A 12837-nucleotide genomic window follows, 5' to 3' on the forward strand; every position below is an offset into this window, starting at 1 on the left:
CATTTATATTCCTTATAATAAAAACGAAAGACCTATGTTACAGACATATGAAAGACAACATTTCGTTGACTAGTTTTGGATAGATTATACATTTTTACTGTAAAATATCTGCCACCTCAAATATGATGATTTTCACATCATTTTGAAGAAAAAACTCTAGGCAACGACATCCATTAGTCAAAAGTCTTATTGACACATATTTAGTATGTGTTTTGTGGCCTTATTTCAGAAACTTTAGTTTTTAGTTTATTTTACAGTTTTTTTCAATCGCTAACAAGCGCTTACCCATACTTCAGATAATTTTTCTAAACTCTTAACACAGACTCACACCTACAAAACACAATTGGCCAAATGGTTAATTGTCTTCTCAAAAACACATTTTGTTAAATATACACTAACTCTTCATTTCAAAACAGAACACATGTTTCTCTGTGCACACACTAACTTTACCAAAACACTGGAAATCTGACTCAAAATGAAATTATTCTGTCAAAGAATAACACTTGTTTTCACTTCACAAGGTACATGCAGTCAATCAAAGTACACCAGGTTTCAAAATACTGGCTATTGTTGACATTACTAAAACTGCATAGACTTTTATGTTTCAGTTTTACAGGTATCTGCATGCAAAACATGCAATCCACCGTTTTACACTAAATTTCTTGGTTGGGAACTGTATGTCCACATGTACAGTACTGTTCACATTCATAAACATTCCAGTAAAAAGCAAATCAGTTTTTATTCCTTTACTGTTTACTACAGGAGGTACAGTAGAAAAATATCCATGAAACACACAAGAGCATTCTGAACAAAAAAACAACAGCAAAAACATTACATTTTGTCCAGGTCGACGCCTTTTGGCCAGATTGAATCCTGCCTCATCTATGTATATGAATTCATGAGGGGCCTGGTTGGCCTCCAATTCCATAACTCTCAAAACAAAGTTTATGTAAATCATATCATCACTGTATACTATACTGTACTGTAACATATTACTGTGTAGGTTACCTACTTGCAAAGTGCAAAGCTTATAGAACTGGACATTGAATTGAATATACAGTAGGCTACACTATATCTGGACATATTGTCGTTGTAGCTCCTTGACTCTCTCACTGATATATTGTTTTTGAACTGATATCATTGCAGAAGCAGAGTTTTTTTTTTTTTAAAAACTTTCATATTGTAAAATATTAGTACAATTTGAAATAACTGATTTCTTTTTAAAAATATGTATGTCATGTGTAAAATGTAATTTACAGTATTCCTGTGATGAAAAGCTGGATTTTCAGCATCATTACAGGAAGATGCATATGGACTCGAAAAGCTTGTTTCTTCATGACATTGTTCAAAAGCAACACATTTTGCTAGCAATCAAAATCACATTTTGCTAAAGTCATGAAATTTACAAAAATGGTAAAAGTTTCATGTAAATGGTAAATAAATGCAGTCCATACTGCATCTAAGGTTTGGAATATTGTTTTTGCTGTTGTGGGATGTTGTGTGTTAACATTTGTAAATACTACAAAAACACTCTATAATTTTGTTGGGAGGTATAGCTTGTCTGTTAAGAAAATTTAAGCATTATGGAAATGTGTTCACTGACTGCATATTGTGTGAAAAATACAAGAAATATGTGAATGGTATGGCCACAAAAGACTGATGCTGTGCTAATTGTGTTTAGAGTTTTGAAAATGTGAACACTGGTTGGACAAACGCTTGTTAGCGACTGAAAAAAACTGTAATAACCATGCATAAACATTATTCTCTCAAAAATACAAACATGTACATGCATGTTGCTCACATATTATGCTAGCCCTGTTTGTGCTAAATAGAGTGTAATTACACCTTTGCCATTAATATGTTTATAAGCAACTGAAAAAAGCACAAATGTCAGGGCATGTCAGAACATCTCAAGGACCCCAAAAATCCCTCAGACCCCAGAGGGTTAAACAGGGGAATTTTTCATTTCCATAGTGTAATTTCATTTAAGACAAGAGAAAGGTTAAAAATATGAATCAGAGTTGAGGCAATAAAATCAGCTGCTAGCTTTTAAAAGTAAGGTTCCAAACACCCAATACACTCAAACAACTCGAAACAACTTATGAGTTCATTCACACAAACAATAAATGTACCAAACAGCCCCTACAAACACACAGTCCTCCAGTTGAAACAGTGCGGGGGTGTCCAAACGGATTAATACTCAGGTCTCACAATCTCCTGATGTCAAGGTCACTTGAATGTGGGCTTGTCTGACAGGTGCAAATGATGAGGTGAGACGGAACATTGCGGCAATGCGCAACAAAGTGTTCAGAACAACAGAAGATAAGACAAAAAGGAAGGGGAAGCCAGGTCACCGTCCCAATCAGCTATCTGTGATCACACGAATATATTACCAGCTCTTGATCTCTTCAGCTGATTATTAGCAAATCAGTCCTTCCGACGTCAACCACGGTCCTATTAAACATTGGACGTCGAATAGACATGCAGATCATGTCTATTTTGGGTCCGTCAGTCCATGACCAATTCTGGACATCTTTTCGATGTCCAAACTAGGTTCACTATTTGGAGGTCCAACCATGACCCAAATTTGACGTAATATTGACGTTAAACATTTGACCTTTAAACTGGGTAATTTTTTTTTGGATGTCTATGTCAGGTGCGGGAAATTTACATGATTAATATGTAATATTTTACATGTATCAACATTGTTATTATCAACATGATTAATACATATGAATACAGATTATTTATAATGTGTATGCCTATTTATTTATTCAGTAGCCTAATCAAGTTATTTATTTATGCATATATGTATTTTTGCATGCATCCATTTATTTGTTTGGAAATGCAATTTGTGGGAAATTAGAGTTCAGAAAATACTTTAATTGTAGCCTATATTAGGCCTATCCACCTTAATAAGAACCAACAGCAGCAGAAAAGTCAAGGAGAGCCGAGGACAGCTCCCTATGGGCTTTGGATTTCAACCAAAGAGTCAAAAATCACACAGTAAAAAAAAAAAAAAAAAATCCAGTAAAAAAGAGTTTCCAGACGGATTCCATTAAATTACAGCAAATAACCATTTCACAAAATTTAATTTTTGAAATTCCATTTAAAAAATCAGAATTGACTTTACTGTCAAAATTAATTAAATCACAGTATATTACTGTTGATAATGGTTTAACCGTGGTAATATTATGTCAAATTACATTAAAAAAAAACATTTAACTTTCAGGTTAATCTGTAAATTTCGGGGGGGTTTTTTAAGTTATTTTATGATAATGCTGTCTCTACAGTAATTTTCTTTTAATATATAGTTTTTCTGTGTAAAATAACTATGAAGTTATGTATAAAAATGCAATAAGTACATAAACTCAAATACAAAGTTTGTATATTTAGTTTTCATTTTTATTTTTTACAGATCCAATTTCACAACTTTTTTTGACCAATCTCTAATTGAGTACTTAATAATAGCAAATTTAGTCAATTTATGTTCAATTAACTAAATGTATAAGTACAGAATAACAGCACATTTACAGTATTAGTCATTAAACAAACACTGGACATCAAGATATATGAATGATAGGAAATACAAGCTTATAATTTAGAACATGTAAAAATATCCACATTAAAAGGCAATTGCTGTAAACCTTTATGCTCTAAAAGAACTTATTTTATACGTTTACAATTATATTTTATCCAAAGTGACTTACTAATTAAGAGAACAATAGAAGCAACAAGTGCAGTGACAAGTACCAGTTAGTCTAGCACAGTACACATAGCAAGGATCTTGAAAATGTATTGAGTTGCGCCGGTCATTCCACCAGCAGGAAAACGTCCAGATAAAGGTCAATGAAAGTGATTTTGTGTCCCTTTGGGATGATGGCACCACAAGGCGCCGTTCACTTGCAGAACACAAGCTTCTGGAGACACATAGATCTGAAGCAGTGAGTTTAGGGCTTGCTGCAGCATCTGGATCAGTTGCAGAGGTTTGACTGATGCTGGAAGAGCTGCCAGGAGAGCATTACAATAGCCCAGTCTGGATAGAGCAAGAGCTTAGACAAGGGGTTGTGTAGCTCCGATAGGAAGGGACGGATCTTTCTGATGTTGTATACGGCAAATTTGGGTGTAAAATGAACTCCATGTGTCACAAAAACATGACAACAAAAGCAATGCAAAAACTGTGTAAATTCAGATAGAAAACAGAGGAAAATGCCACCTTATTAATGATTCATGCCCCAGTGCTTGATGGGAACACAGAGAGTAGAGCAGGTTTTACTTAATTTTATAATGTTTATATTTACGTTTTAATTTCTACAAGCTTAAATTGAATACTAATACAGAATTTACATTGTTTATTACATTTTTGCCTGATCTAACTTATACGAGTAAAAAAAAAGTCTGTACTATTTACTTCAACACAGAATAATTTTTACCAGTGTAACTTTGAGTAACGGTGCCTCGTTTTTATGAATCAAAGTAGCTTTGTGTACTTTGTTGCTACCCTGCAAATAAAAGTCACCCTTTTCATCATCAAAATTGACTGACATACTATTTTCTTATATTTTATTTTTACTTCACACACTATAGAGAATTCTATTTAATTGACGTGGTAAGATAAGTTTCTTAAAAGAGTAAGATTCCTCTAAACTTTCAAGTGCGTCCTCCTTTGTGTATTTTCTCCAATATTCAAGGATCTCACCATTCCCCTGAAATGATTTCCCATAGTTTTTTTCCAGATCATCCTGAAATCTGCACACAAACCACTTCCAGTATGGTAGATGAGAGAAGTCAGGGGTGATGCTCCACTTCGCATAAACTCCTCCTGCTCTTCTGTATTGTTTAAATGGGAACCACTTTTCTGAGTTTTTAAAAGATTGATCACTTGTCACTACAGTTGAGCAAAACTCTATACAAAGATCCTTTGTTCCATTGTAATAGAACCCATTTAGCCCATTAATACGATGGAAAGGAACTCTGTGATCTCCATCATGGTTTTCTATGGTGTTGGTGCAGACGGCTTTACAGAACGGACACTGAACCCAACAGCACCGACAGAAGTGATCAACCAGAAGCTCATCTGGTCTGTCTTTATAGTCCAGCTTCCAGAGAAAGTCATTGAAATGAGTGTTTATATCAGAAACAACTGTAGGAAGTTCATGTCTTATCCCATCTTCTAGGAGATTGAAATCATCAACATCATCATGTTTGACTCCACTGAGGTCTTTTTCAGAGAAGATCAGCTCATCTGAGAGCTTCTGTGTGAAACTCTTCAACCACAAACCAACATCTCCTCTGTTCTCTTGAACATGTTCAGTAGATGCATGTGCAGCTTCCATGATCTTCTGCTGCAGGAGTTTAATGTTCTCCTCCATCTTGGGTAAAACACTGACACTGAAATGATCAGTGATGTACCGACTGACTTCATCTTTGATGAAACTCTTGAAGTGATCTCTGGGATTATTAATGTAATCCATGTATTTGTCAAAATCCTCATCTTCTGCCAGTGTCTTCAGGATGTGTTTCTCCAGATTTGATCTGTTTCCATTCAGTGATTGACAGTTTTTCATTATTTCATCAGTCAGATCTCTGGAAGTCTTTTTGCAGACGCTCTGCTCAATGGGCTCTTTCAGTTTCTGACAGATGATCTCACCAAAAATGGCAGCTGATGTTGCTCCATGACAGTATTTCTGGAAAATACTGTAGTACTCTTCTCTCTTAATCGCAAAATGTGTTTCAGGATCATTGGCATACCTGAACAGTCTGTGTTGGTCAGTAATCTTCTTGTTTGCTCTCTTACAGATGGAAAAACACAAATCCATGAAAAATTGTTTCTTGAACTTATATTTCACTGATCTTTCCTGATGTTGTGTCACTATTGCCTTGATAAAACATGTGAGTTCTTTAATATAGCTGATGTTGTAGCCCATCTTTGAAATTTTAAACGACTGAATCAGTTTATTTGTCTGCTGATCAACATCAGTGACTAATGATTTTATTTGAGTTTCATCCTCTTGAGAAAGAATGGAACCAATACTCACTTTAACTGATCTATAGACATCTGTTGGAATTTTACCAGATTTCTTTACCTTTACATAATGTGAATAACTGGGCACAGATAAAATATCACTGCCTTCCCCCCAGTGGTCCATAGAAACACTTCCATAGATATCACTGAGGATCTTTTTCACATCTCTCATTACATCAATGTCTTTGATTGGAGGAGTGTCTCTGATGATCTTCTTCACACTCTGTTTCCAGAACAAATCAAACTCGTTCTTCAGCGTTTCTTCATCATTTGTTTTGTCTTTGAATTTTAAGGCAAGTTCTTTGCTCTTTTCATAGAGAGTGTTTTCATGATGTGTCCTCTGATCATCAATCTCTTTCTCCAGGTCTGGATGAGGAAGAATCTCATTTAAATTCCTCTTTGTTTCTCTCACAATGTTTTCCTGAAGCTCTTTGATTTTGATTTCAAATGATGTTTTCCAGTGAATCAGTATATCTTTGTCTTTGTCCTTCTCAAAGAATTCTGACATTGATTTTTCGACTTCCTCACTTGTCTTCTTCAGTTCATTTTTAATATCACTTTCTTTAACCTCATGAATTGCTTCATTTTCTATTTTGTTGTGTAGTTTGTTCTCAGTTTCCAGTATAGCACTGCGAAGACTCCAGGACCACTTGCTGTATTCTGTCTCCAGCTTTCTGTAGACTGAAATCTCCAGAGAATTTCTGAAGCTGAAGACAAATTTTTCATTCAGTAAAGCCTCCCAGAGATCTTTAACATGATCTTTTAAGCGTGTCAGCATTAATCCATGTGACTTTGAACCTTGAGATCTAATCGTTTCCTTTAGTTGTTGAATATTTTCACAGTAGTTTGGGTTTGGTGGTGCCATTGGTGGGCTTCCCTCCCAGAGATGAGCAAAATACTTCACATCATTCTGAACATCAAACTTAATGACATCACTGAAACTTTCTGCATCACAGTCTTCCTCTTTAGCAGCGAGTTTTGTCATCTCATCCAGTGTCTCCTGCAGTCGTCTCCTTCCCTCCATGTTTTTCTCTCCAGCTGTGACATCTGAAACGTTCTGATGCACAAACAAACAGCTGGGATTCAGTCTGACCTTCTTCATCCTCATGAAGGCCTGAACAACAATCTGAAGAATGTCCTGCATTTCAGCAGGGTTTTCTCCAAGGATGTTGATCAGTGTCATATTTCCCAGACCAACAACAAATGTGGCCAATTCATTATCATGATGTCTTGTTGATCTTCCAGCCAGTTCTAGAGCACGAAGCCCCTCAGTATCAACGACCAGAATATAGTCAAAGTTCATCTGTGTTTTCATCTCGTCTGAGACTCTGACCAGCTGCATGAAAGCTCCTCTGGTGCACCTGCCAGCACTGACGGCAAACTGGAGCCCAAACATGGCGTTCAGCATGGTGGATTTCCCAGAGCTCTGAAGCCCTAAAACTGACAGCACAAAGACTCTCTGGTCTCCCAGTTTCTGGATGAGTTGATCTAGAACAGCAGAGATCCAGATCACAGGAACATTAGCAGCATCTCCATCCATCAGCTCCAGTGGAAATCCAGAGGTCATCATCTCTGCTGCAAGACTCGGGAGAGAAGAGAAGTGAACCTGCAGGCCTTTCTTTTGCTTCTTCACAGATGAACATGATTCATAGATCTGACCGATCTCCCTCATGATGTGCTCCAAACCAAAAGTTGCAGCTTGAAGATCCTCAGATATTCTCTCAAGTTTTGCTTGTTCAGCTTTGAGTTGTTCAGATTTATCATGATTCTCTTTCAGTTTTACAATTTCTGACCATGTTTTATCATAATTGTGAAGAAAAACAGAAAGGTCACTTGAGGTATATTCATCCAGGAAGATTCTGAGCCATTTAATGAAAAACATCTTATATTCGACAGTTGAGTTCATTTTATTTATAAAGAATGTTGTGAACTCACTGATTTCAGATTCATGCTGCTGTTGACGAATTTCCATGAGTTCTCTGTGTTTTCTATTGATGTCCATTCCTGTCTCATCTGCTTGAGGTCGATGTAATTCTTTGTTCTTTTGACTCCACTGATGCCACAGTTTCCCCTGATGAGGCAGAAATGATTCTTTGATTTCTCTCAGATCTTTCTCCTTCAGTAAACTCATCATCTGCTGTGCTGCTTCTCTTCCTCTCTTGCAGTCATCATCATCTTCCTCATCTACTCTGATGTCTGAGGGTTTGGACACATCTTCAAGTCTGAAAGTGGAAGATGATTCTGAGAGACAATCATTTATTGCTCTTCTGAGATCTTCAGATACTTCCGCCTGATTTCTGTCTTTTAGACCAATTTTGTATTTTCCTTTCTGTGACTTAATGACAGTATATTCATCCTGAGTAAAAAGGCAAATTAGTGGCTTTGAGACTTTGAAGAGCTGTTGAAGTTTTATCATGCTTTTGTCATTCCTCTGAAGTTGTGGTAATAGAACAACATTGACTGAGGCCATTTCAGAGAGGATCTGCAGCTGTTTCTCATGGTCTCCTGCATCACCGTGTAGATTACAGAATGCAACACATTCAGTGAATTTATCTGTGTCTTTCCCAGAGGGGCAGAACCAGGCGATCTCCACCACTCCATCCATCAGGACTCTGGATCTGCTGCTGCCTGGGCAGTGCCTGTGGAAGAACGTGTTGTGTTTCTCATTGATCAGACTGTTCATCAGCTGAGACTTGGATGAAGACACAGAGCCAAACCTGAAGAAAAATACCATTGGAGTTTCTGCCTTGTAGATCGGCTGGGTTTGACTGATGATTTCATGGTTGTTGTTTGTCATCTTCCAGCTCTTGTTGATTTGTCTGAATGTCCAGAGTGGAAACTCAATCTGTTTTGTGAATGGATCAGGAACAAGCAGAGGCAGAGCGTACTGACACTGGGACAGTTTAGTGACCATCAGCTGCTTCAGGAGACCATCAGCACAGTGAAATACAGCCATCTGAACATCCATCGGGTTAATTTGCTCAGAGTGACTTATTTTTTTCTCAGTCAAAGACTCTGAGTTGAAAAAAAAATCATCAAAGTCTGCCTCATTAAAAGAAACATTGCTTCCTTGCTGTATTTGAATTCCATCACTGGTCTCTTCGGTTTTAATGTGTCTTGCTCTGTAGTTCATCATCAGTAGTTTTTGTATGAAAGTTTGAATCAGCTCCTTTTCTGCACAAGACTCATTGGACTTTAATGAATGTTTAGTAAACTGAAGAACATCTTCAGCTTTCAGTTTAAAATGATGTTTGTCTTTGAGAGAGAGTCTTTCAAGAAGGGTTTTTTCTTCTTCATGTTGGTCTGATCCTTCACTTTTTACTTTATACTCCCCAGTGGTTTTCTGTGAAATAAAAGGAATAATATTATTTTAATTTAATTTTAGTGTACAATTGTCACAGAAATGGTTGTAGAATGCTACTAACTATGACATTACTCCCTTTTAAAAAAAAAAAAAAGTCTTGTTCCCTTTCAAAAGCTACACTCAATGCTGCGCTTTACGTTATGTGAAATACATCTTTGTATGACAATGCTGTGAAAAATGTGTGTCAAGGTATATTTATTTCATACCCACAGGTAAATTTGTTTTGCAGATAAAAAGAATTCAGTCATCCAAAAAAAGAAACATATGAGACATAATAAACAAAAAAACATTTCACATACAAATTTAAAACGATGTTTGTCTTTGAGAGAGAGTCTTTGTGAAAAATGTGAGCATTGTGAAAAGTTCAAAGTTAAAGTGCTTCACATTCGCTTTGCTTATTTCAAAGTAGAGCCCTGCACGGGCCTCAAATCTAGGCCCGAGCCCGGCCCTGGCCCGAGACGCTCAGGCCCTAGCCCGACCCGTGTCCGACAGCTCATCAGAATTATCAGCCCGAGTCCGACTCGAGCCCGTTTTTTTTTTTTTTTTTTTCACAGCGGTAGCCTGCCCTATTTGCAGCCATTAAAATCTCCATTTTGTTAGTTATGTTTCTTTTCATTTCTTTATTAAGTTAATTTAGACAAATGTTTGGAGCATTAAAAAAAAAAAAAAAAAAAAAAAAAAAAAAGACGACCAAGCAAGCCGAGCCAATAGCGAGTAAAACATGTTTGATCAATTTAGCCTCTCAATCAACGCTAATACTTTACTTGGCTACAATAAAATCCATAGATAGCCTATAAAACACTTCAAGCATATCACACAGACAGTTAGTTTAATGTTTATTTATTAAACCACAGTGAGTAATTTTTTTTGAAATACTGAGGCAGGCTCAGGCTGCTCGAAACAGCGCTCGCAAACGAAATGAGCAATAGTCAATCTAAACTAATTAAATAAAATAAATCAAAAACAAACTTGCAGGTTATCTTACCTCAAAAATGCACCACAGAACATGGCCATTCTTTTTTTCCAGTAGTTTCCAACAGTTAAACGATAACAAATTCCAATCAAACGAAAAACATCAGTAGTTTCCAACAGTTAAACGAAAATAAAGTCCAATCAAACGAAAAGTTAGAATAGTCTCTTAGAGAGCATCGTGGAGAAAAAGAATAGCATCCACAGTGTAAGATTTTAACCCAGTGCTCTCTTCTATCACTCGCGATTTTTCTCTTAATATTCTCCATTATTTGCACATGAGGTGAATCGTTGGTTGCGCTGACGGGAAACCTTCTGTGTTTGTGCGTGCGTGCGTGCGACTGTCATGTCAATCATATGTCAGTGTAATGATAAGATTATGAAAGTTATGAGGTTATTAAATGTCTTTCTATGTTTGATTTTCTATCGTTGACGTCAACTTCTCATATTTTTTTAATTAATGTGTAAAAATATAAAAAGAAGGATAACCCAAAAAAGGCCCGAGGCCCGGCCCGCATGTGAACTATGACGTGAAAATTGGCCCGAAGCCCGGCCCTAGGGGCGTAAAAAAGTCGGGGCCCGTCGGGCTCGAGGTGAAATGCAGGGCTTTATTTCAAAGGGGTAGCACCCACAATTCGATCGTGGGTCTCGCGTGATCTGGGCGAGAGACGGGTCCCTATCGCTCGCTCTCTTTCTAGATCGCAATGTCCTTTTGCCTGACTACCGAAGCATGCCCCGGTGCTTCTTCGGCTCAGTCAGAGGACACTGAATCTTGTGTTTTCCGTTGGAATGGAATGTGAGTTTGCTGCCTTTGAGCGTTCCTCCTGTGATGAAAAAATTCAAGGGGAACTACTCTGGGCGATCACTCGGGCAGTGGCGAGATTCGGGTTGGTGCAGCTCTGAATACTATGACAGGGACAGAGACCTGCCATCAGGGCTATCATCTCTAAGAAGAAGTCCTCATGGCTTTACGCCCAGGTCTTTGGGGGTGGCCAACATAGGGACGGGGTGTGTAAAAATACATCAACCAGCAGTTTCCCGGCACCCTCACAAAATGTAAATCTATTTATTTAAAATTGATTTGATATTGTTTCAATGTTTTTTCAATGTAAGATAAGTGAGTTAATTTAAGCTGAAGAAATATCGATTTTATTAGTCAGGTTCATTATATTCAGATTTTAAACTTTGGGGGAATTTTTTTGGGGATTTGCTTAACTTTTTTTGGAAAGGTTTTACTTTTTTGAAAGGTTATGCTATAAGGAGTCAGAAAATCAATGTTTGCATTTGCTCAGATGTCTACATAGATATATACACTAGATGTCGCCTGGGCTACGGCAGTTCATTGGAACGAATGCGTCAATAGAGCCGCCATCTTGGAACAGGGGAGCCCCTCCTCTTTAATGCACAGCGTCAATGTAGGCAAAGGTCTAACGGAAATAAAATCACCATAAATCGTCATGAATGCGATTTTCTAGTTTTTATGGTTCGTTCCAACGGTCAGACATGTATTAATCATTGAGTCCAGAGGAAATTTAAAGGGATAGTTCAGGATTTTAGACATGAATCTCTATAGCTTCCCCATAAGCAGTGTGGTGCATTGACCATGACTTACCCCCGAAAGCGTCCTGTGAGCCGAGCTCCGGTCCAGTTTTGGTCAAGATGAAATTAGTCCGGCAAGTTTGCTGGGGTCACGGCAATAAAGCTTTTTTCTTCTCAAATCAATATGTGTTCAAAAGAGTGATATATTTGCAGCACAAAACCGCTGTCTATGGAGAGGTCAGACCTCGTAATGGCTTGGCACTATTTTCTTCCCCGTCATATCACTGCGCGCTGCCGCTACCTACAGCCAGCTGGGAGCCGCGCACGTGTCACTTTGTTTACAGCTCGTAAAGAGAACGATAACATGTCTGACTACAGCAGCGACGATGACAACATTGACTTCGACACACAGCCAAAAGGATATCTTTACGAACCTGAATACACAGATGACGAGTTACGCCAGATGGAGTTAGAAAGGACAGAAAGAGAGAGGATGGACAGAGAAGTTGAACAAGTTGAAGCTGGAGCCACAGCTTTCTACAAAGCTTGTACAAACTGATCGCTCTTGGTGAGTAGCTATGTTAGCTCGTTCGTGTAGCTGTTCTGAGCACGTAAACACTGCTGTAAACACTGCCGAACAACTGAAAAAGTGGTGTGCGCCTGCGCGGCTCGCAGCTGGCTGTAGGTAGCGGCAGCGCGCAGTGATATGACAGGGGAGAAAATAGTGCCAAGCCATTACGAGGTCTGACCTCTCCATAGACAACGTTTTAGTGACGCAAATATATCACTCTTTTGAACACATATTGATTTGAGAAGAAAAAAGCTTTATTGCCGTGACCCCAGCAATCTTGCCGGACTAATTTCATCTTGACCAAAACTGGACCGGAGCTCGACTCACAGGACGCTGTCGGGGGTAAGTCATGGTCAATGCACCACACTG

General features: G+C 38.0%; 3 protein-coding genes across 6 annotated transcripts in view; 2 read left to right on the forward strand and 1 right to left on the reverse strand.

The window, feature by feature from the left end:
- LOC307155885 (uncharacterized protein) overlaps window positions 1-12837 on the forward strand; it is a 468056-nt gene that overhangs the window by 233686 nt on the left and 221533 nt on the right. The gene's annotated exons all lie outside the window — the stretch shown is intronic.
- LOC307155857 (interferon-induced very large GTPase 1-like) overlaps window positions 1-12837 on the forward strand; it is a 250519-nt gene that overhangs the window by 135349 nt on the left and 102333 nt on the right. The gene's annotated exons all lie outside the window — the stretch shown is intronic.
- Window positions 3415-12837, reverse strand: part of LOC307169178 (interferon-induced very large GTPase 1-like) — a 29052-nt gene continuing 19629 nt past the window's right edge. For 2 of the 3 annotated variants that reach the window (XM_079889645.1, XM_079889644.1), the window contains one exon: window positions 3421-9368. In XM_079889645.1, coding sequence (XP_079745771.1) covers window positions 4575-9161 — 4587 coding nt within the window. In that variant the 5' untranslated portion in view covers window positions 9162-9368 and the 3' untranslated portion in view covers window positions 3421-4574. Of the gene's footprint in view, window positions 9369-12837 lie in introns of all 3 variants that reach the window. The other variant, XM_079889643.1, reaches the window with a different exon arrangement.

This window comes from Squalius cephalus (assembly GCF_949319135.1).
Source record: "Squalius cephalus genome assembly, chromosome: 1".
NCBI lineage: Eukaryota > Metazoa > Chordata > Actinopteri > Cypriniformes > Leuciscidae > Squalius > Squalius cephalus.